Raw genomic sequence first — 25109 nt, forward strand, 5'->3', positions numbered from 1 at the left:
AAATGATTATATATGAGAAGTATGATGTCTGTTTCCGTAGGTAGACTATAACACACCCAACAGATACTTAGATTAATAGGAGTGCTGCTTTGAGATCCTGACGAGGGCACTGATTGCTGTTATGCAGCAGAGCTTTTGAGTGCAGCGTTGATGCCTGTGTTTGCAGTTACTGACTGCTGCTGCGGTGTGCTGAGACAACACAGTACCTGAGGACTGACATTTCCGGCCTCGTTTTTTGATTCACCTATTAAAACAGTGTAAGATCTGTAAGGGCATTTGTTGGAGTGGATGCTTTTAAGTAACATGGCGCTTTATAGTGCTTACTAAATAATTTCTTTGAGTTTATCTAGATTAAGGTAAGTTTTTCTTCGAATGAGGCGGCCATGAAGCATTTTATTATTTTGCATCTCTTCTAAAACTTGAACCATAATTTTTTTTTTCTTTTATTGTCTTAGCTGTAAAGGACCCTACAGCTGTAGAAAGAGCAAATTTACTGAACATGGCTAAATTGAGTATCAAAGGACTCATTGAATCAGCTTTGAGCTTTGGCCGCACTCTGGATTCTGACTACCCACCTTTGCAGCAATTCTTTGTTGTCATGGAGCACTGCCTGAAGCATGGCCTTAAAGGTGTGGTAATTGCTCTAGCTGCCTATTTCTCATCACAAACATGCCATTTTTCTTCCTTTCTTTCTTGAATGAGATAAAGTGTGTTATGTTGCTTTAAGAAGTGAAGAAAATACATGAGTTGTCACCTCTTATAATTATTAGTGTGATTATTAGTACTTCACAACGTATATTTCCACATTTACTGACTTTTTCTTTTGTGTGCCATTTGTTGTAAGTAGTCCAGGGATTACCACAACTGCATGTATGTATGTAGCTTATATTTTTAGCTGGTCATCCTTTTTATACGATTTTGTTCTAGCACAATGATTTTATGTTCACAGCAAAGTAATTCGAAAGATGTCTTTGGATACTGGTGAACTGACCAGTGTCACAGTTATCTGGAAGTTTAGGCTCACCAGTTAACTCTTTCATCACACCAGCTATTTTGAAGGAAGCTGCTCCAGTAATTTAAGTTAATTCAGTTACTTATATTTTCTTTTTCTAGTAAGAAAATCGTTTCTAAGTTACAATAAAACCATCTGGGGTCCTCTGGAACTTGTGGAGAAATTATATCCAGAAGCTGAGGAAATAGCAGCAAGTGTCAGAGATCTGCCTGGCCTTAAGTAAGTAGTATTGGTAAAATACAGCAAGAAAATAAAGGACCTGATGGAGAATCTACAGATGTCCCATGATTTCATTTGGCATTAATCAAGCCTTTGAATGGCTAGAACATGATGTATTGGGGGAGAGCACAGATGAAGCTTGCTAGCTTTTCATGTTCTGCACAAAACAGCTAAAAAAGTAGTATTTTTATGTTCCTGGGAGAAGAGTTTTCTGAATGGTGGACAAAAATGGTGCAAAAAGGAACAGGTTGTGTATCTAGCAGTCTGCAGTCTAGAACTGGAGCAAAAGACGTGAGTCTAGTCAGCAAAAGCTGTATACGAACAGAAGGTAACATGCTGAAGAGGAAAGTATTAGGCTGCTTTTCAGATTCTTGTGTGTAGGTTCCTTCTCAAATGTAAATTTATGCTGTGAACTACAATCTCCTCCCATTCCTCTGTACTCTGCTTTTGTATTTAGCTTTATAATTGGCGATACGTTAAATTCCAAAAGGGTTTGGTTGTGTTCTGATTGGTATATGGCAGCATCAGGGTTATAATTTATAGCTTTAGACCTTATCTAAAGCACATAGGTATGTAAATTGTTATTTACTTTTGTATCAGGCCAGATGAAATAATATCCTTTGCCAAGTGTGTTACACTCTTCCTATCCTGATATAGCATGCAGGGTTTGCTTTTGTTTTGTTTTTTGTTTTACGTTTATGTGCTTACCACTTCTAGGTGTGCAGGCACTCAGAGAGGAGGATCTAAAGGTCCAGACTGAATTTGTCAGATATTAATGTTTACCAGTTACATACATTTTCATCTTTTTTTGAATTGTCTTTCTAAGATGCCACTGAAATTGTAAACAAGTATGAGTTACAGCTAGAATTCAGTACGTGTTGTGTAGACCCAGAGAATAGAATTGGGAAGGCAAGCTATGTGATGAGTTGTAATGGACACTAGGTTACTTTTCTCACAATTCCTCTGAAGACTTTATAAGCAAGTTGTAGAAGGGAAACTGAGCTGTTGCAGATGTTTTACCTCAGCTAGAAACAGGACTTTCAAGATTGTCTTTTCTGGCACTGTCAGGTTAAGAAGAAGGTACTTGCAGGAAAACAGCACCACTCTTAAAAATTCTTTCCATGCTGCTGGCCACGTACTGTGTGAGAACAAAGCACATTGAAATACTACAGTGTGTAGAAAGTTGCATGTTTTCACTCTCTGGGCAAAACCGTTAATTTTACTGTCAGGCTTTTGTGCTTGCTTTATTTCTCTTCTTTCCAGGGCCTGCTCACAAGCCCAGCTGAGTTAATGAAAACTTTTCTGATATTATCCCAGAGCTTGGAGTCAAAGCCTAGACATTATGACTTCCGAGACTGCATTGCTCCACTAATAGTTAAAAATAGCCTTTCCAAAATACCAATTGCTCTACCAATAGACTGATAAAATGTTTAAGTCAGTAAAATAATTGATATGATGTTGATTTGGGACTGTTTGCCTTCATACCTTTTTTTCCAGAACACCACTGGGCCGTGCCCGGGCCTGGTTACGGTTAGCACTAATGCAGAAGAAAATGGCCGACTATCTGCGCTGTTTAATCATTCAGAGAGATCTTCTCAGGTAAACAATTGAAGTATATTTTGTTTATAACTTATTTTTAGAAGTTTAGTCTCCTGACAAAAAATATTATCATTTTCTATTTGCTACTTTTTAATGTATCCTTAGTGTAGCAAGGTGTAGTTTCTGGCCTGTGGGCTGATTTCTTCCAGCCCTCAGGGTAGAGTGACCAAACACCACTGCTCCATCAAGATTGAGGGCCAGCTAATGCATGAAGGGACGTTTCCTCCCCATCATGTGGGTGGGCCTTCTGCCTGACTGTTCTTTCATAGATGATGGTGATGGGGAAGGGCTCCTGTTGCATTCCTCTGCGATGCAGAATATGGACTAGAAACCTCTGGAGAGGAGATGAATTCACCCCTACCATATGCATGGTTTCCTACTGAGCTACTGTTGCATGAAGGACTATTGCCTTGAACTTTCCTTTCGCTGTTCTAAAACTGGCATTGCTCTCTTCTAGTATAACTTCTCCTTTCTGGTAGGGTAGTTGAAGCACAAAGGGTAAAAAAAACTTGTCGTCTTAATTTCAGTTCTATAACCTATACATATTTTTAAGACTTTCCTTGTATGCCTAGGTAATGCTGGTATGTCAGGATGACATTGGTGTTCAACAGCTATGGACTTTTCCATTGAAAGCACAGTTTGTTTCACAGAGTCTGAAACTTTATTTAAAAAATGCAAGGCGGAGGAAGGAAATGTTGGTATTCTGTTGTTTAGCGGAGTGTTTTTCTTTTAAAAACGTTTTCAGCATTTCAGCTCTTTCTGTTTCTCTTCTCTTACCCATTTAATCTTTTACTTGTCGTCTTTAATTTCAAGCATGTGTTCATTAAAGTCCAGACCTTTTTTCACACAAGGTAAATTTTTTACCATTCTTCTTCTGCGTTCTCTAGTGTTTCTTAACAACATAAGAATCGTCTGACTCAGTGTGGCCAAACATCCATCTGTTACAGTTTCCTATTCAAAAGTGGCTAATAGCAAGTGTATAGGGAAGAGCCTTTTTTAAATTATTATTATTTAAAGGCAAAATAAGTCTTGGCCCCTAAATTTCCCAGCCCTCCAGCAGCTTGTGGCTCAGATTTCTGGAGCCAAAGGTAGTATCTTTGTTTTTAATAGCCTCTGAGGCAAACCATGCACTTTCAATTTTTAAATATTTTTGAGGTGAACGTATGGGCAGACCCAGTTCATCTTTAAGGATGTTGGAGTAAGGCTAAAATAAGAGAAACAATTCAGATTTAGATGTCAAGTATTAATTTATTGGATGTAAATACACTGAATATACCAATACGATGCAATTTTCTTCTTTAACAGTGAATTTTATGAGTATCATGCACTGATGATGGAGGAAGAAGGAGCCGTTATTGTTGGGCTATTAGTTGGGTTAAATGTAATAGATGCTAACCTGTGTGTGAAGGGAGAAGACCTAGATTCACAAGTAAGTCAATACAGGTAAAGTAATGTACATGCAATCATTAAGATTTTTATGTGCAGTGGATTTTGTTACTGTGGAGTTGTGGCTTGTTAGGAATCTTACTAGAGACTGTTCAGGGCGTGATCCAGCTCCTGGATCAGTGGGGGCTGTTGCGTTAACCTCGGTATCAGTTGGGTCAGACCTCTAGACAGTGATAAACATCAGAATGCAAGGGTAAAGTTTTATGCTTCGTCATCAAATGGATGCAGTAGTAGCAATGCAGATTTCTTTCTGTCTTCATTGTGTAACTCGTCCTTTTCCTTTGCGAGAGAGGTATAGTTCCATGATCAGTTTATCCCATTCAGTTTGTTTATTGTTGTTCTGGAACATAATAGGAATGTTTCAAGGACCTGAAACAAAACCTTGCTTCACATAGTGTGATAAAAGACCTTATAAGAGGGTGACTGCTTTCAATCTGAAAAACAAGACTTAGATTTCTTCCTCCTTTGCAAAATGCTTTGACTTTGAACTCTGATCTTTTCCAAGAAAATCTTGACAGATTCTTTTTAAAGGCAGATGCCTAAGTATTTAGTATGTAGGCTGTGTCCATTCCTGATTGTTTTTTTTTTTCCAGCTTCTTTGTGGAAAAAATTGGAATAGTTTAAGTGGTTATTATTGTATTTCAGCATATATGTGATGAAAAAGCAACCCAAAGAAAAGGTATAGCTAATTGGGTATGCGTGCTGTTGAATCATAGGGTTAACACGTCTTTGATTGTTCATTCTAGTTACTATCTAATGCTTTAGGCACTGGTCTTGCATGCCAGAAGATGTAACATTGAAAGACCTGTAATTATAGAAAACTTATGAACGTGCTTTTCTTAGTATTGAGAATTATATGTGTGTGTTATAATTCACAAAATCTATTGCTAGCTACACCTTTGTTATCTAAGTTACTTAGTGGCTTTGCTGTATGAGGAGGGATAAAACTTGATTTGAGAAGGTAGTAGTGGCTGTCCAGATGAGATTTTGGAGTAATTCTGTTTGTGAAGAGCAGTATAAATAAGGCACCTTCTCAGAGAAGCCAGAAGCAGCGAGTTGTATTGAGCAGAAGGAGAAACTTCTGATGATCGATGATGGAAGTCACATCTGAGAGAGTAGTTTTGGTATGTTGGAAGAATGCTATTCGATGGTGAAATGTGTGTATGTACACATGAAGAATTAAAACAAAGTAACTTTTATAGAGATAATATTTTACTTTTTTTATATAGTATTTTGCTTTAATAAGCAACATATGTTTTTTAAAAAGCTTTTGGAGAAGAGCCTTTTTAGGTAAGACGTGGAAAGAACAAGTAAAAGACCATCATAGGAAACTGACAGGAGAGCATTGTATAAACCAAGGAAATCTTGGACTTGGCAAGTTACTTGTATTCAAAACCTAAAGGGAGCTCAAGAATGAAGCAGTAGATCAGAGAAATTGAAATATTTTTGTGAAGAGGCTGCTAGAGACCTAAAAGGAAGGGTTTTGGTAAAACAGATGTGGTTAAATACTTTTGTTAGAGGTTTGTGAATGGAGTTGGAAGCAGGCGGGAATAGAGTTGGAAATCATGGTAATGTTGTTTATAGTACATATGATCAAATTACGATTGAATAGAAAATAAATTAATTAGATTCAGGTTTAGCAAGGTTTAAAAAATTGAATGCAGTTGTGTTGGCATACCCGGGAATCAGCAAGTGTGGAGAGGTAGTATTATTTGGCAAGGAATATTGAAAAACTAAACATGGGGGAAACATCAGTTTGGGAGATGTACTGTGACAGGAAATCATGTGAAGCACTACAGACAAATTATCACAACTCTACTCCATCAGTCATAGGGTCAGTTTAGTATCTGATACTTCCTGAAATGAAAGTCTTCCTGTAAATTCTTGTCTAAGCTCAACCAGGGGTAAGAAGTTGTCTTTGGGATTTGGTACATGGCACGTTGTTAATTTTGTTTGAAGGTAACATAATTCTTAACACGTACGTGAGACTACACTTCAAAAAAAAAATCTTGTTTAAAATATTACAGTACAGTTCTTTGAACTTCTGGCTGAAACTGGACCAATCTTGAAAAAGCTGATGTAACTGAGTTTTTAGTAATTATGTACATACAAGAACAAGAATATCAGCAGCAGTTATTTGTATGATATGAAACTGTGTACATTTGCTTTCCCCTAGGTTGGGGTGATTGATTTTTCTGTGTATTTAAAGAGTGATGACGACGTTGGCGGTAAGGAAAGGTATGTCCTCACCAAATACCTCAGATTTTGCATGTTAACAAATGATTTCTTGGGTCGTGCTTTGTTCTTTGTGGAAATAAGTCAAGTTCCCTAAAGATGAAGTCTTCTGATCTCTGCGTCTTCAGAAAAATGTCACGCTGCATTGTTCTGTATAACTAATTGGCTAGAATAATATTTGCACTCTGAAGCAAGCCTCAGCAACATCACCTCCTTCTTTTACCTGATGGGCAGTATTGGAGGATTGCAAGGTGGCAATGAAAAGGAACCCACTAACCTTTAAGCCCTCAGCTTGGGATTTAGTCAGTGTTTCAAAGAACCAGAGTTATGCCAGAGTAAATAAACATCCTTTTTCTTTTGAGACTGTATGTGTTCTTATGTTTCGTGTAGAGAAATTGTTGGCAGTTAAAGCATTGGCTTTTTGTCTCTCACTGATATCAGAATGTGTAAGTTACTGACTTCATGATTGTGAGATGAAGTTGCTTCCTTTCTTTTTAAAAAGCACAATTAAGATGGACATTTGCATATGATAGATATGTATATTTTCAGTACGTAGTTCACTACATCATTTTGTTAAAACTAATTTTGTTATGTGTTTGCTTTAGAAATGTACAGATTGCTGCAATTTTGGACCAAAAGAATTACGTTGAAGAGCTAAACAGGCAGCTGAAGTAAGTATTACTTTGAAGTATGCATGTAAGGCCAGGCTTACAGGTAAAACACCTCTAATTCCTTTTCTACCACAGCTTTGTGAGAGAACTTCAGAGAAAAGGGTGCAAATTCTTCATGTTTAGACTGAGGATGTAGTGAAGTTGGAAAGGATATGCTCTTCTGGAGAGACTCAGGAAGTCTCAATTTTCATGCTCTTGTTTTTGACAGTCAGAACCTTTATTCTTTGAAGAAATGAAAAACAGCAGGCCCAAACTGATCAAGGCCCTCATGATTCGTAACTTCTCAGGAATTAAAAGCATGATCTGGATTTTAACTGCATTCTATTTAACAGTTTTCAAAAAGTGTTATTGAGCACTCTCGGTGAATCCACATTTTTTTATTTCTTTACCTTTCATAATATTTTAGTTTGCAGCTTTAACACCTAGGACCAAAACTGAGTAAGTTCATTGCTTGCTGGAAACTACTTATATGTTGTAGGTTGTGGTTTCTGTAGAAACAGTTTTCAGGAAAGCAGCTTTTCCCCCTTACTTTGCTGGATGGAGCAAACCTAGTCCACCACTGTGTTCGTTACTGTACAAATAGAGGAACAGTGATTGTAATTCTCTGAGGAGTATTGTACAAAATTAAACAGTGTGAGGAGTTAAAAAAGAAAAAAAAAAAACAACTAAAACCAACCAACAAACCTACAAAGAAATTTTGTAGTATCTGTAGTATAACTGATCTTGATCTCTTTTTGAAATATAATGGTATTTTTTAATTTTTAATGAAATCTGGTAATCTTGATCATTAGTTACTATATGGCTGCTGTTGGGGTAAAGGTGTTCTGGTTTGAAATTGTGTGAGTCGCTGAGCAGAAACCTTGAACGGGACAGCATAACTGAGAGCGTCTAATATGAGCAAAATGAAAGTAAGTTAAGGAGGAGAAAGGAACTATCACAATTAAGAATAGTGGTGTTTGTGTGGTGGTAGCTGTCATTATTCAGGTGAGCCCCTGTGTATTGAGTATGTTCTTGTACACTGGTTTATGCATGGAATTACTTGCAAAGCAGTGGTTCAACAACTTTCCTATTTTATTTCAGGTCAGCTATTCCTTTCCACACATGCTAAAATGCATTAATTTCCTCTGCTTTGCCATTCTTAATGAACTGGTGACTTCTGAGGATACCACAGTAGAAATACATGGAGAAGTAAATGGTGTTACAGGATAAGGGTGTTTTCCTGTGTGTGAAGTGCAGCTAAAATAATGCGCTTACAGGAGAAATAGGCAATCAGGTAATGGAGAAGGCCTGTGTCAGGGTTTAACCCCAGTCAGCAACTAAGCGCCATGCAGCTGCTCGCTCACTCCTTGCCCCACCCCCCCGTGGGATGGAGGGGAGAACTGGAAAAAGGGTAAAACCGGTGGGTTGATATAAGAACAGTTTAATAATTGAAATAAAATACAATAATAATAGTAATGAAAAGAGAGACAAGAAAAAGAGAAAAAGAAAACTCAAGAAAGACAAGTGATGCGCAATACAGTTGCTCACCACCTGCTGACTGATGCCTGAGCAGCAATTGGCCACTCCCAGCTAACTCCCCCCAGTTTGTATACTGAGTATGAGGTTCTATGGTATGGAATATCCCTTTGACTAGTTCGGATCAGCTCTCCTGGCTATGCTCCCTCCCAGCTTCTTGTGCCCCTCCTCATTGACAGGGCATGGGAAACTGAAAAACACTACTTAGCAACAACCATGTGTTATCAACATTCTCATACCAAATTCAAAACCACAGCACTCTACCAGCTACTAGGAAGAAAATTAACTCTATCCCAGCTGAAATCAGGACAGCCCGGATGTGGTATGATAAAAAAATCACGGGGTAATAAAAGGGAACAAAATTCTTATGAGACTTATGAATGAAGTCAAGAAGCATCAAGAAAGAGGTAGCCTGAGGATAGATCTCAAAAAATGTGGAGAAGCAAATAACGTTATAAAAGAAATGAGTTTTGGAGGAAGAGAATCTGGAGACTGGTTTTGTTGTTGGGGGGGAAAAAAATCAAGATGATTGTATACTGTCTTTTAAGAGAACTCATTAAAGGTTTGGCTACAATACAGCTGTGAGGATAAAGGAAAGGGAGAATACATGTAAAGACATACCCAACCAGGAGTTTAAGTGACAAGAATGACATTGCGAGTAGAAAAGAAGTATATAAATGTTCAACAAAGGAGGCTAATTTTGCTATATTTAAGAAAACCTCAAGTAATGGGCGCAGACCTTTTAGCACTTGACCATTAATCATTGTACCTCACATTAAAGCTTTTGGGCTTCGTTGAATGAGTTTTGATGTAATTTTGAATAACGTTTTTTTCTTTTTCAGTAGCACAGTTAGCAGTCTACATGCAAGAGTTGATTCACTAGAGAAATCAAACACTAAACTGATCGAAGAGGTATTGTTTTCTTTCAGTAATGTGTAATAGATATTATTTACTCTCAAAGACTATTTTTCTAAATATACTTACATTATTTTAATCTACATAAGTTCTGTGTAATATGTTGAGATAGCTTTATTTTGGCTTGAAGAAAAGGTGCAGTAGCTGCAGGGATTTGACGTCAGCTTGCCTAGGTAGCCTGCAGTGTCAGTAAATTAATTCTGTAGGACGTTGCTATTTCCCACTTGATACAAAAGCAGAAGAGAAGCCTTTCTTAATGCCAGCTGTCAGTCTGATTTTGTGCAGATGACTAGGCCATAATGGATGACACCAGTTGCTACAAAGAGGCAGAAAGTAGTTCACCAAGCAATTTCTGTTACTGTTCTCACCTTTAGCCGAAGGATTGTTTCTTGCTTATTTACCATATACTTATATACAGCTTTTTAGACTTCTGTAGCTCTGGTTTTGTATTTATATCCTATATTTCTGGTTATCTTTGATGCTTGACTAGATTCCAGTATTTTTGGCTTTATAAGAGAAAGCACTTTTTTTAATCTGAGCTGCTTGAGAAATAGTTAATGAAGTGGAAAATTGGAATGTCTAAATTCAGCTCTTGAAAGACTAGCTAGCTCACTTTGGGTATTAATATAGACAGATAGAGGGAAAACATTTTTTGTGAGTGTTAATTCTCAGAGTATTCTGGTTGCTTTGCAAGCCTTCAGCTCAACTGTCCACCTGTTTTGATGAGCTGGCTTATAATTCTGACATTAAGGTATATACTGTGGGGCCCAGTTATGATGTTTCCTCTTTTGTAAATATATTTTCTTTTTATCTGGGAGAGGCCTTCTTATGTAAATTACTCCATATGATATATTAAGATGTCCAAAAATGAACAAAACTGGATGTATTTGAATCCAAATGGAAAGAAAAAATTTAGAATGAGGAAGGGGAATTGAGGGTCTTTAAGTCATAATGAAGCAATGAAAAGAAAGCATATTCTTTACCAGACATGAAATAATGAAGTATCTTGAATACGCCTGCTGTTGTGTAATGAACGTGACTCTTGCATAAAAATCCTGCTTTTATTATTTCTTTAAAAACAATTAAACCTCTGTTTGGTAGACTGCAAGAACAGAGCAGAGAAGGTCTTGATCTTGCATTCATGAGAACATTCTTTTCTTTATTTCCCCTCGCAGTTAGCAATAGCCAAAAACAACATAATTAAACTTCAGGAGGAAAACCATCAATTAAGGAGTGAAAATACTCTTATTTTAATGAAAACACAGCATCATCTACAGGTATGTTAGTTTTACCGCATTTAATGTAGTAATGTTGTGTGGTTCATTGTCATTCAAATGTTCTTGCATTGCAACATGAAGTAAGCAGTAGCTGGGGCAAATCTAAAACAACTTTTATTTGGGAAAGGACATATTAAATCTGGGAAGCTTTATAATGGCAGGAATACACTGAAATTATAGGACACTAGATTGTTTTATAACCATATGCAAATTTTGTAGCATGTTTCCTTGTATTCTTTCTATTTTTCTTCCCTTCTTCCTTTTTTCTTTAGACTGTAAGCTATATCTAAGAGCATTTAAAACAGTATTATCTGAAAATCTTGTCAAAGTAGTGAGTGTTTTAGTTGGCAAACTGTCTGTTCTGACCCGTCCCATTATATGGGATATCATTTGGAGTAATGATGTGTACAATTGCTGAACTTTTTTTTTTTTTCAAGCTGTGATTTGTAGCTCTTTGTGTAACTTCTTGTATGTATTTTACAGGATAATTGGTAAAAGCACAGGTTAAGCAGATGTTTGGATTGCTCAGTACTGAAACAGTTGTGTATTAGAGTGACTTCCTGAAGGAGGACTGTACTGCAGTACAGATGTTTATTTTGCTAGGTTTACTCAAATCTCTTTATAAAACTGATGACCACATAGCAGAAGCAGCACTTGCCATGTTTGTACTGTGCTTGAGAATGTATTTTTAAGTTGTTTTTTTTTTTCCCCACAAGTGTAAAATTTATGCTATTATTGCTAAACTTATGATGAAGATAGCTGGATTCTCTATATCTTTGTAGGCAACTAAAGTGGATGTTGAAGCAGAACTTCAGACATACAAACACTCCAGGCAGGGTTTAGATGAAATGTACAATGAAGCACGTAGACAGCTTCGAGAAGAATCACAACTTCGACAAGTAAGTGCTCTTTTCTAGGATTACACAGCACTTCTAGAAAAGATTATGCTTGAAAAGTGTCAGTGTATAAATATTTCTAGTTTTGCTTTTGTTGAGCTTAGATGCAGCCTTTAATCAACTTTGATCACCTCTCGAACTGCCTGTAATAAAAAGGGCTTTTTAACGGAGCAACAATACATCAATATTTCTGTAACAATGTTGCTAAAGAGTAGTAAAGAGAATACATTTTCTTTGAGAAATTTTTAGGTAACTTGTTAGCAGTACTGTATCCTCTGTATGTATATAAATCTTTCTCATGAAAATAGAAAACCTTTAGTTCTATTTTTGTAATTAATACTTAGGCAACTCTATGCAACACTGGCAGGGTAATTTATTATACTGTGAATTGTCTTCTCCCAAAGTTAACAAAAACCCCATGGGTCATGAAGTACATGAGAGAGTACAGTTTATGTCGTGAATAATTTGCAACGTTAAAAAGGGGCAGAATTTCTGAAGTAGCGAAATAGGTTGGTGCTGCAGCTCTGTTAGAGTTAGCTTTTGTCTTTTTCAAAACAGAGATAAAATGTTGCATAGTTGTTTGAATAGTCTGTGTGGCGTTGTGTTTGTGTTTGATAGGATATGGAGAATGAGCTAGTGGTTCAGGTTAGTATGAAACATGAGATAGAACTTGCCATGAAGTTGCTGGAGAAGGACATCCATGAGAAGCAGGATACCCTCATAGGCCTTCGACAGCAGCTCGATGAAGTTAAAGCAATTAACATGGAAATGTACCAAAAGCTGCAGGTAAAGCAACAATCTGCTGTTAAACTGATGAAATTACTTTAATTGGAGTAAGAGAGATGCATTATCATTTTGTTTAGTTATATACTGCTCTTCCCTTAATTTTTGGTTCCTTTCTGCTTCTTAGGTCAGCTTGTTGTTTTGCAACATTACTGAGGCAAGCATGATTTCACACAGAGAAATTCTTTAAGGCAGTCACTTATTGTTAGTGGGTTTGTAGAAGAAAAGAGCATGAGAATAAAATCATGGCCTAGTAACATGCTCTGTGGAATAGAGAGAGTAATAGTGTATCTAGTGATAATGACACTCTTTGGCCTGCGTTGTATATAAAACCCCAAGAGAATGTAGGCACATAGTGAGGAGTTAAAAAGGAGATCTGAACTTTCAAAGTAAGGAAAGGCATTTGGAAAACAAAGTTGTGTTAAATGAAAAACCTAATTACAGAGTGTTTTTTTTCTTTTAATCTATCAGCAAATTAAGAAAATCTATAAACAATGCAATGCTCCTCTGAGAGAATACGGATCCAAGAAATCCAACACGCGGTTGACAAATGACCAAACACCAGGGAAGTTTAGCAATTAATTATTTATGCAGAACATAAGTTTGATTTATGGAATAAATTGCCAAAACCAGCACAAGAAACCACTCAAATCTGTGGCAGAATGAGGGGAAAAAAATTAGGATGCTACTGAGAGAGATGTAATTAAGATGATAGATGAAAGATGCTACTTTTCCACCTGTAACTTTGAGGAAACTGAACCAGAAGAATAGAAATATAAATAGAGCTGGAAAGGAAAATAAGAAGAGAATGTTCTTCAGTACGTTAGGATCTGTAGGGTTTTGTTTCTCTTTTAAAGCTGTACTTCTAGGGTCTGTGGGTAACACTGAATTCACTTAATGACATTCAGACCCACTTCCTGAGCAGAGTAAAACCATTTAATCATGCCCAGTCTTTGCTGTTTAGGGACCAGTTGATAGTGTTGATCTGTATAGCAAGGATAAGGCTCTACCTTTTATTTAGGTCTTCAAGCTGCAGTTGTAGCAGCTCCACAAGCAATCAAAATTGTGAAATGCGTTAGTAAAATTCTTAAAATGTTTTTAGGCACATATGGTATTTTGATAAGAGTTGGAGAAGTTTAGTGATTTCCAGGACTAAGCATCTTCGTTCTTTATTCGTAAGGTTCTAACGGGCTGCTTAAAAAGATGATCAGTGAACTTAAATTGACTTGCAAAATGATTAACTAAGAAAGGAGACCAAAATGAAAAAAGTACACTTATTAAACAGCATCTACACTTACAAAGTATGAAACTACAACTTTGTTAGGAATAAAATTTTAAGTAAACTATATTTGTTAGATGGGGATATTTAAAAATAATCAAAACCTGAAGGCATTTTAACATTTCCCCCCCCAGATACTGAAGAAAAAAACCCCATAAGGTAACTGTGTAATATATACCTACTGCAGTTTTAATCTTTTTTGTAACACAGGTTTCTGAAGATGCTATGAAAGAGAAGAATGAAATAATTGATCGATTAGAGGATAAGACCAATCAAATTAACGCAACTATGAAACAACTAGAACAAAGGTACAGGCCCGTCTTTGATTTTCTTCGTTAATGTCTCCATCCCCTTACATTTTACTGCATTCCTACACAGTTGCCACTGAAATGTAACTTTCAACTAGAAAATTTAAAAAGAACCTTTCTGAAACTTTAGTGCTTCACTGTTTGATTTTTTTTTTTCTTTGTAACAAATACACTTATTTTAAATACAGCTTTAATCTTTCAGTTTTCTTCCTCCACCAACTTTCTTCTGGTCCTAGGTGTGCTGATATAAAAAGTTGTTCGTTCAGCTGATTCAAAATTCTGATTCATTATTACCTCTTTCTTTTTTTCCCCACCTGAATGAAATGCAATAGAAACCAAAGCATTAGTCTTGCTTATTATTAAGCTGTGTGCTTAATATAAACATTTAATGCCTTCATGGATCACTGCTGTATTTACTGAAGCTATTAGAACTGTTGTCTGTTGCTTTGGAAGTACCGATGTTTTCAACGACGTAATGAGTTTTTACCCTGAAAGGTTGAAAAGTGAAAGACTAAAATTCCACTATATAAATTTTCATTATGATTAGACTGCATGTATTACATAATATTAAAATGTGATTCATGTGTTTTAATTTAGTGGCCTATGTGCAACATTGATCTTTTTAATGGTAAAATATAACATCTCCATAAGCCCTGTCATGTTGGTGTTTGACATGTCTTTTTTTTCATTTAAATCTGATTATGAAAAACATGGTTATGTATTAAAAAAATTAGTGACATGAATATTCTTTTATTGACATCCTTTTTTCCTCTTTTTTCTTTTTCTGTTTATCCTTTATCCCAATTTTTGTTTTTACTATTTTGCTGCCTTCATCTGTCTTTGATTTTTGTCCACTGCATTCATGAAGCGACAAAGATCTGTTAACTCAAACTAGGACTATTGCAATGTCATTCGTCAAATGTGCCAGCAGTGAAGCCCAGCACCAGTATAAACTTGTCAAAGATATATCATTCTGAAAGCTCCTCCAAATCTGTTGTGTTTAAATAATTACTGATAAGATACAACTTAAGAATTTTAAAATTACAACTTTAAATATAAAGTGGTATTAGAAATCCTGCACTGTAACTGATCGTAGCTGAGTTCTATTTTGTTTTCTGAAAGAACATCATCTCCGATCTCACTTTACCCCTCTCAAAAAAAAAGTAAATTACTGCACTATTAGTAAGCAAATGTAAGCTAGTTTTCTAATACTATTTAATCACTTCTTAATTGTCAAAGAAAGTTTATTTTAAAAGGTTAGCTATCTTTACTTTGACTGTACATTTTTATGACATTTGTTTCTAATTAGTGATTTTTCCTATTCTTTATGGTACTAATACATTTAAAAAGTAGCCCTTCTGACTAATACTTTCCATCTCCCCTGCTTATTTCTTTCATTTTTAGGCTGTATTTATCCTAAAAGCATGCTCTCTGTTGGGTTTTTTTGATTGTAACTAGCATTGTTTTCTTAGGGTGTCAGGAGTTTGGGAAAAGGGGGGTCAAGTGCTATAGCAGAAGGATATATTTAAAAAAAGATGATGGTGTCAACATATATGTTCAGTATGTACAGTGGAAGGATTACAGGGTTTGGGGATAAAATAGCTAAAGCACAATTCCATTTTGCTGATGTGATGTGGGGTTAAAATATTTTCACGGAGTTAAAATGTGTTTGGAGCCTGGACTTGAATGGGGCTCCAGACAGGAAGGACAGCACGCCGTAGCAAATTTGGTAGCTGTGACTCCTGCCTAGAGCAGCTGCACCATGATAGCTACAGTGGAAGTTGTAGTAATAAATAGGATTTACATTTGGGGCCCAGATCCTGAACTTGTCTAACTTGTTTGTCAGCTAAGGGTCTTGCCTGTCTGTGGCAATGTCTACATTGTAATCATAACCTGTGGTTTTGCCCAGCCCCTCTTCTCTCCCTCCGCCCATCATTAGGCAGTCTTTAGAACTCCTGTTTCTGCTTTGAGTTGCTGCTTACCTGCGCTGCGGAAATAAGAATGTTTTAGCTGCTGACTGCCCTTGATGCACTTCCCAATGTTTGCCCTGAAGTGTGGAAGGGAAGTTCACTGGGAAAAGATTCTTAGGAGCAGGATGCAATAATACAGAAAGGGGTTTCTACTCTGTGATTATATATTACCTTATTCCTTGGTTTGGAATCAGAAAGAGCCTTTAACGTGGGCTGGCCACTAAAATACAAAAATAAATATATCAAAAAACCCCCCAAACTAGAAACCTTGAATAGAACAACAGGTAGACCATATCAGAAAGGGGAATGTTAACCATCTCACGGTCATCTATGCAAACAAGTATCTGCCTCAGTATCATCTGAATCGCAAATCCTGCTGTGGACTCGGTCCAGCTCAGCATTTGGTTGAATTACAGCGGTGCAGTTAGCCGTGGTGCTAGTCTAGAGGATGCTGCTGTAGCTTGGGTTGGCTAGCGTGTTTCTTGGATAGCAAGCTCTCTGTCAACTTGGTTGTGAAAATTACACTGCAGTTTGATTTGTGATTTAGGGGTCATTTTAACTTGCTTTTGGTGTTACTGTCTTGTGTAGCTTCCTTCAGCAGCTTCTGCCCGGTGAATTGACCCAGCTTTTCCCCGGTATTCTCCTTTCCGTACATGTTTTGCCCTTCTGTGCACTACCATTGCAAACGTGACTGGGAACATTCTTAAAACAACTGGTGTAGTTGAATGAGGTAGTACACACTTTATAAGGTAATTTAATTCCAACCTTTTTTCACTTGTTTACTGGCAGCTTTTAGAAAGTCCTGCTGGTGCAACTTCATCAGTAGAAGCACAAGTGTAGGCATACTGCTGACTTAGTTTCTTTTTAGCTGACATTGGGAGTTGTGAGTTGCTCTGCATTCAGCTAGCTGCTGGGAAGTGAGAAATCAAGCACAGAGAGAGACAGAATATCACAGATTTTTCCCACCACTTACCTGAGAGACCCTTGAAACAGTTTTGTTAAACACAACGCAGCAGGTGGGGACATTCAGTGGTATTTTACAGGCTCTTTTTACTCTCCTGCCTTTTGGTCAAGTCAGGTGTAGCCACGATATAGCACAAGTTCCATTTTTTTTAATACCTTTACTTTTGTTACATTACATCCATCTTTTTTTGGACTGAAGAGGTGAGCAAGCAGGGAGGAAGGAGAGTGAACTAATGGATTCCAAGGGGAGTGCTAGCTGAAGCAGAAACAAACCCCTGGAATTCAGAAAGGAAAGATTAAATAAAAATCCCAACCCCCCATTTCTTGATTAATAATTTTTATTTATTTTGGCTATAGTATGGAGCTATTTTAACCACTGTAAGAATGCATTATTTTTAATACAGATTATTTAAATTAATTTAATAATACAATGTAGTTGAGGTAGTTCTATAAATGTAGTGAGACCTGTCAGGGTGTGTCTTGTTGTATTAGGCTAGTTACCTTTTTTTGCTGACTGATCGCAGTGCTCTGTGCTCAGCCTTATGCCTGAATTGTTTTGCAGCTGCTTTTGCACAATACATGCTCTGCCCTGTCTTAATGGGTGATTAGTATGAGCCAAGTACTTTTACAGGATTTATTTGGGGGGGAGCTTCCAACAATAATGCATGAACATATGCTAAAGGAAAAAAAGAAAAAAAGCATTAAGTTATATGCTTCAATTCTTAAATATGTATCATCGTGCTTTGGCATCTGTTATTCATGAGCATAAAATAAAGCAGTGATTACTTACAGTGATTACTCTCTTACTGTATGAAAAAACAGGAGCTAGTGCTCTGCGCATTGTATGGATTTCTCATTTGAGTTTGTGAGTTTCCCCCAAACTTTGTTTTTATTTAGAAATGTTTCTATTTCCCCATTTTTCTTTTATTTGTCTTCTTCACCTCTACACCCTAGTTCTAGCTTCAGTTTTACCCAAAGTTGATTTGAATTACACCAGATTGCAGCAAGCAGAGAAGGCTCAAATGGAGGCTGAGGCCGAGGATGAGAAACTTAAACAGGAATATGTGAATAAATCTGAAAGTCTGCAGAAAGAATTCTCCCAGAAGGAGAAACAGCTGTAAGTATATCTTTCCTCTTTGGAAAAATATACAGCAGTAAACATTTCCACTGCAGTATGTCCTGTGTCTTAATACAGGCTGGTCGTTGATAAATGGTTTTGAACAGAATGTAAATACTAAAGATCTTCATGTTAGGTACTGACAAGGTGGAAGAAAATACGCCGTTCCAGGAAAGTCAAGCTACCTTTGGGTGCCTCTAAAGTGGCGTGCAGCTTAAAAGGAGGGGGAAGAACAGCATTATTTTTTGTCTAAAACTGCAAGCTTAATTCATGAGGAAATTATCGTAAGTGGGGGAAAATACATAGTGTAGTAGCAGTAGTAATACACACTTTTAACAAAACTCACAAGTATGTGGTAGTATCAACTTAAACAGAAATGGCATAAGAATAGTTTAATTGATCAGGCTTATGAAGAAGGTAGAAGTGGTGGAACTTAACAGTGTGCAGGAAATAAAAATTCACTGGAATCATAAATATTAAAAAGTAATATAAAAGCCAACCCTCTAGTCTTTCTCCTCTTAAATCCTTCAGTACTGATTTAAATAAATATGTAATCTAAAAAGCTCCCTAAAAGGGCAGGTGTTTTCCCTGTTTGGAAGGATAAGAAGTAAATTATTTAAGACAGTGCAAATCCATGGCACAGCAAGGATTGGGGCTTAAAAGGTAGTGATTTCCCATCCAATTATTAGCCCACCCTGCCTCTCTTACAACTCTGAATGTTAATAAACTTGTTTAACTGTCATGACAAATGTTCACTTTACTACCACAGTCATCTTTGCAGATTTTGGCAAAAGAACAGTTCAGACCCCAGCCTTAGAATTCTGCAATTCTGAAACCTCAAGGTCATGTTCACTTCTGATCTTTTCCAGCCAGATGCTGAGGTAGTGTCCCAAAATGTAAGTCTTTCCTTTAAAAATGGTTTTGGTTTTAAAACAGGAAAATTAATGCGGATACAGGTTTTCCATCGAAAATCCTTGCATGACTACTCTCAGATTTTTTTTCCTCTTTTATTGTGTTGGCACAATTTAGATCTAGAAGGTTGAGCAATGTGCTTCCATCCTTTGGATTCTCCATAACATTCTAAACACCAGCTCTTCCATGAAACTGATAGTGAAATTCCAGCTAGAGTGGTTCTTCCATCAAAGTAGCCCTAATTCCTGTAACTGGACTCCAGTTAATCTTAATAGAATTTAGATCCCTCTTTATGTTGAACCTCAGCTATGTAGAAAGCTCAATAAAAATAGTAATTTAAAGTCCTTCCTCCTTTATTTTCAATTCTGTTCAAAATGCCATAAGCCTTAGTCTAAAATAGAAGATTCACATCTAAGAGTATAATATTAAATAACTTTTATGAGTCCCAGAGATATATGCAATCATTGTCTGCATCGCCAGTGGCAGTGTGGTTGGTTGGTCGGTTTGTTTTATTTTGGAAACAAGCTTTGTAAGATTAAGAGGGCTTTGCCTTATGCATGGTTTAAAAATACTTTAGAATTTTGTGGTTAGTCTTCTCTTGCTCATTTATTACAAAGGTCAGCTCTTCAAAATGATGCCGTATTCTTGGTCCTTTAAATACACTTCTTTTTAAAAGCATTTTCTAAGTGACAGTGTTTTGTTTTATTTATTACACTAGTGTCTAAAATATTATGGTGTTGATACACCTTTTCTAAAACAGAAATAATGTAAGTTGATCATTTGTTTATTGTGATAATAGTACATTGCACCCAGAAATAAACTCATATTTGTTTTTTAGAAATAATACTCCTGTGAACGATGATTTTGTTTGCTTGTTTTGCATATTGTAGGCTTCAGCTGGAAACAGATCTGAAGATAGAAAGAGAGTGGCGGGGAACCTTAGAGGATGATCTTCAAAAGGAGAAGGAAACTGTATCTCATCTGAGAATAGAGACCCAAGAAATAATTAACCTTAAAAAAGTAAATTCTGCAGTAAAACTTGACTAATAATTTAGAAATCGACTGCAAAGTTAATTATGGACTTAGAAGTGGTATTTTTAAGAATTTCTGCAAGTGGATAAGGAAGATCAGATTAATGTATTCTCACAAATAGGTTAAGGAAAAAAGTACGTTTTTTTCACTCCCCATTTAGTCCTCAGATCAGAACTCAGTACTTTGAAATAAGGAAAAATGAAATCTTCCTTTTCCTTTCTCAGTTGTGTTGAAGACTCTGTCTTCTCCTCATAGGCCAGAAAGTGCTTCAGCTTCTCTCTGACTGGGTATACATGGCTATATAGTGACATTGATCTCTGCAATCAATCGGGTTTGTTTTCTTCCTGGAGAGGACTGCAGAAGCAAAAATGCTTCATCTCTTGAGATCTAAGAATGTTTAATTCTCAGTTGTTGCTGTTCAAGTTGGATTTGGGAATCTTAATAGAGAGTGTGGCGGATCATTCGTTCATTCTCAGTAAGATCAGCTTTGGGTAGTAGCAGTTTTCTAGGCAGTAGGCCAATACAATTTTGAGAATAATTGGAGGGTTTTGGGGTTTTTTTTTGGTTGATTTTTTTTTTTTAAATTTTTTGTTTGTTTTTTGTTTGTGTGTTTTAAGGAGTTCCTTAAACTTCAGGAAAAGAACAAGCAACTGAAAAGTGTATGTCAAGACCAGGAAGCTGCTCTCCAAGAACTGGCATCCAAGCTGAGCGAGTAATTTTGTTATTTGTGATGATAATTATTTTTGTCATAGAAACTTAAATTAAGACAAATAACAAGATGGTGGTTATGTGAGTTAGACTGTATATGGCAATATTACTTAGCCAGTTATCAAAAAGAGATACCCCTAATTAGATCAGGTCTGTTTATTTTTGGCTGGTGGGCTAGCTCTGAGCACTCATTATTGTTATGTGTTGTTAAAGTTTCATTTAATGATCTCCATCTTCTTTGGCCATGACTAATGTGGACTTTCATGCCCTATAGAATAACTTCGTGTACGTACTGTCACTCAGTCAATTCTGCGTGGGTCAGCAGCAGCTGGCTGTGGGGAGGCTGGTTGCTCCAGAATGACGTAATGTGGTCTCGTACAAGTCCAGCAATTTAAATTCTGGTTTTATACCAATGCTGTGTGCTAGCTTTAGGTATTTGCACAGAGCTCTGCTGGTACAAATTTCTCTTACCCACATAACCCCAAGCAAATTTACAGCCGTTCAAAGGATTCTGAGCTCTTTGGAGAGAGCTGCTCTGTGTATAGTGCTTAGTACAGCAGGGCGGGATATTGATTGCATCTCGTGGCTGCTGCTGTAATACAAAATACTAACTAAAAGTTCAGAGTACTTTGCTTGTAATTTTTTAAGTACCTACAACTTTTAAAGTTGTTAGGCCATAGCTGACAATATAGAAGTTTGAAATAGCATTATCTTATTCTTTAGATCGAAGCTGAAAATAGAAGATATAAAAGAAGCGAACAAAGCGTTGCAGGTTAGTAGTATTTGGAGGAAAGAGAAACTTTTTTTTTCTTACTTTTCCCTTTGAAATATTTTGTAACCATGAGAAGACTTCTCTCCAATGGCAACTATTCAGAAGAGACTCATTCTATGACTTCCTCTAGTAGGGGAGAACCACAGACTCCCTGTAACCGCATGGGAAAAAGATACTTAGTTGCTCTTGATCTTCCTTGTTTGATGTCCGGCTGTGCAGTTCGACAGTTTTCTTGCAATGGTACACCCTTGTATCTTTCACAGAGTGTATCTGGGACAGAATATGTAGCCAAATGAGCTTAAATTATGTACTACTACTCAGTGATCAATAAATATTTGGCCATCCTAGGAATTAAGTAAACTTGTAGCAGCAAAGCTGATAAAATATGATCTGTAATGTCAAGAGGTTTTGAACTTTCTTAACGATATGCAGGGAGCACTCGAGAGCAGAGATTTTTGTCTGCACATGTTTGATCACATGGTATGTCACCTTGCATATTATTTCAGTCCAAGTAAAGGTGTCTGAAATGGTTTTGTTGAGCAGATTCCTGGTTTACTAATTAGTTTAGACAGAAGAACGTTAACAGTTCTTGACACTGTCCTGTTTCTTTTGCTTCCCTGCATCTTGGGGACTGTTTCTATGTGATGGGCAGGGAAACAGGCTTCAGCTCAGAGACTTGGATACCTTCCTGCTTTTCCCAGCTCAGCCATTGACCAGCTTTACTACCTTGAGCATGTTCTCGTTGCACCGATTCCTGCTCTGTCTTGTCTCATAAGGTTTTGCAGTGTTTTGGAGCAGTTTTGTACTGCTTTAGCCTGTCTTTGTGGCATCATACTGATCTCAGGGCATTAAGCAATTCAGGCAGTAAATGCACTGCTGTTGATTTGTCTTGTCCCCTGGAACTCAAAGTTTACCTTCGTCAGATACATATAGTTATGATAATTTTTTTTCTCCAGGGCCAGGTTTGGTTGAAGGACAAAGACGCTACACATTGCAAGTTATGTGAAAAGGAATTTTCTCTTTCCAAAAGGAAGGTAAAACTTTAACGTAATTTCTTCCAACTTGTTTACATGTATTATGAGAAAAACAATTATCTCAGAGGTGCAGCATGAAATGTCAACGCTCAGTGAATGCATAGTTATTATTGAGTATATATTCTAGTACTTTGATATGTACAATGCAGCTGGGCCCTAATTTCAAAAGAAACACTGCCTTTTGGTGAAGTGCCACAAAGGAACATAATTAAAAATTATTCAACCTACTTTGTGGAATCATCATCTCAGACACTTGTCAGCTCTGGCACTGTTAGAATTTGACAGGTGTGGAAGTCTTTCTATGGCATTTTTTATACAAGAGACTAAGAAATTTTAAATTTATTGTTGTTTTAAAGTAAAATGTGGTATTAATTTCCATGCTTTATTAATGTGTGCAGGAATTTTTATGTTACGTTTTTATGTTAAATCTCAATTAACTACCTGACAGAATCGTCCAATGTCTTGAATATCATTGCTTATATTTTATTTTTATAGAGCAGAGTATGTTGAATGAAATCTGCAAAGGGGATTTGAATGAAATCTGCAAAGCGTATATATGTGTGTGTGTGTATATATATATGTATATATTAAAAAAAAACAAACCCCAAAATACATATCCGGTCCTAGGCAGACAGTCTTTCTATCCCATCATAGATTGGGATTAGGATTAATTATCTTTTGAAAACTGATTCTGTGCTCAGACCAAAGAGGTGGAAGGAATCACGTTTCGGATTGCTCTGTGTATATTGTTCATTGGTATCCGATTACCAACTATATTTCCATTGTAAATTTTTATTTTTAATCTTCTCCCCATTGTTTAGCATCATTGTAGAAACTGTGGTGAGATCTTCTGTAATGCCTGTTCTGACAATGAACTGCCTCTGCCTTCTTCACCGAAGCCTGTTCGGGTCTGTGATTCCTGCCATGCAATACTTATACAGAGGTGCTCTTCTAACGTGCCATAAGATTATTTTACAAGATATTTATTACCTTTTGGTATATAGCTAATCCTGTAAAAAAAAAAAAAAAAAAAAAAAAAAAAAAAAGAAAGAAAAAAAAAGTACTAACTAAAGAACATACAGTGGTATTTCCAGAATTTCAGGTAAGCAGTTTAGAGTTGCATTTTCAAGGAACTTGTCTGCTTCGTGTCGTAACAAATAGAGAAAATGGGACCCGAATGCAGGAAATGCTCGTGTTAAAAATACAGATGACAATGTTAGTCTAACAAATGGCTCAAGAGCTCTTTTGGAGGAAGCAGGCCAGTTTATAGAGGAGAGTCAGTGTTAACATGTATTTGACGAGTATCTTAGTCGTTATGATGATCTTGAAAACGGTGATACACTTACCTGCATTTACAGGCTAGTCTGCAACAAGTACAACCTCCTGCTGCTGCAGAATGTGCCTGTGATACGCTGCTGCAGAACAAAACGGTGCGGTAGATAGTTTTAAATTCTATTTTAAAAAAAGTAATGCAATTAATGCAGAGGTCAAATAAGTTATTGCCAAATACTGTATTTGTTTACTTCCCCTCAATTATCAAGATTTGACATATCCAAGAATATAGCACTGACAACTCTGTTCTTTGTAGTCACAGGTGTAAGGGGAGAGTTTCAGACAGGTAACAAACAGTGCCTCTAGGCACTCGATGAAGGAAGGTGCATTTTGCTGAATTGTTTTTTAAAATTAACTATTAATTTGACATACCTGTGTTTCCATTCAGAGAGAGTTGTCCTTCACAAAATTTTTGCCTGACATTGTCTGTAACCTTGAACAAATCTCTTTGCATTATTTTCGTGTAAGTCGTGCTTTCAAGCTTGTCCACGTAGTCACTGTATAGCTCTAGAAGCAGAGTGAATCTGCCACCAAGACAGACTGGGATTAAATACTGGGGACCACGTCCTTTCTGTGTTGGACAGGAAGGTTCTTCCTTATTTTCTCATCATCTTTCTCAAACTTTCAGAGTTTGTTCCTGAACTTTATTTTTATCCAGAGCACTTTTGAGCACGTCTAGGTCTGACCGCTCAAAAAAACTTCTGCTGGAATGTAAATCCTTATTCTTCCCGTAGGCAAACACAAATACATCCTTTGATAAATTGTCCTCACTTCCACGTCACTGCACTAGAACCAATCTCCCCTCTTCCCTTTCGCTGCTCACGCGATGGGGTCTGGCTGTGGAATCTCCACGCCGTGGTCAGTGCTGACGAGCCATCAGCAGAATTACGGGCCCAGTAGTTCCTTCAGCCATGGGCTTGGAATATTCTTACTAACAGGAAGAGGGAGGCTTTGAAACAGGTATTTTAATTGTTCTTGCACTTTGTTTAGCTTAGCTTTGTCTTTCTAGTTAATATTCTAAAAGCTCATACAGTTGTTCTTTTTAACACCTCAATGTAGTTGCTAATGTAGCTTTTGTAAAGAAAAATGGTTTTTTAAATTACCTGATGTAACT

The 25109-nt window shown here is 36.8% G+C and overlaps 1 protein-coding gene across 2 annotated transcripts; it reads left to right on the forward strand.

The window, feature by feature from the left end:
- Positions 1 to 460: 460 nt before the first annotated feature.
- On the forward strand, positions 461 to 23628 carry RUFY2 (RUN and FYVE domain containing 2). 2 transcript variants are annotated; one of them, XM_009695162.1, is made up of 17 exons: positions 461 to 629; positions 1114 to 1231; positions 2729 to 2830; positions 4136 to 4259; positions 6453 to 6514; positions 7117 to 7182; positions 9540 to 9609; positions 10788 to 10889; positions 11672 to 11788; positions 12404 to 12571; positions 14058 to 14155; positions 18086 to 18205; positions 20008 to 20137; positions 20767 to 20861; positions 21581 to 21629; positions 22586 to 22663; positions 23485 to 23628. In XM_009695162.1, the coding sequence occupies exons 1-17, from the start codon at positions 500 to 502 to the stop codon at positions 23626 to 23628; spliced, it is 1773 nt and encodes a 590-aa protein (XP_009693464.1). In that variant the 5' UTR covers positions 461 to 499. The 2 variants fall into 2 exon arrangements, with proteins under 2 accessions (XP_009693464.1, XP_009693465.1); XM_009695163.1 differs by lacking the exons at positions 2729 to 2830; positions 18086 to 18205; positions 20008 to 20137; ... (2 more) ...; positions 22586 to 22663; positions 23485 to 23628 and adding an exon at positions 15024 to 15284.
- The last annotated feature ends 1481 nt before the right edge of the window (positions 23629 to 25109 follow it).

The sequence above is a fragment of the Cariama cristata genome, unplaced genomic scaffold, assembly GCF_000690535.1.
Source record: "Cariama cristata isolate BGI_N322 unplaced genomic scaffold, ASM69053v1 scaffold15942, whole genome shotgun sequence".
Taxonomy (NCBI): domain Eukaryota; kingdom Metazoa; phylum Chordata; class Aves; order Cariamiformes; family Cariamidae; genus Cariama; species Cariama cristata.

What these genes read in the sequence shown, in the direction of transcription:
- RUFY2 (XM_009695162.1), top strand. Translation starts at nt 500, where the DNA reads ATGGCTAAATTGAGTATCAAAGGACTCATTGAATCAGCTTTGAGCTTT. An exon ending in AAGAATCACAACTTCGACAA is followed by an intron (nt 11,789 to 12,403) that starts GTAAGTGCTCTT and finishes TGTGTTTGATAG; the next exon opens with GATATGGAGAATGAGCTAGT. An exon ending in TCCCAGAAGGAGAAACAGCT is followed by an intron (nt 18,206 to 20,007) that starts GTAAGTATATCT and finishes TGCATATTGTAG; the next exon opens with GCTTCAGCTGGAAACAGATC.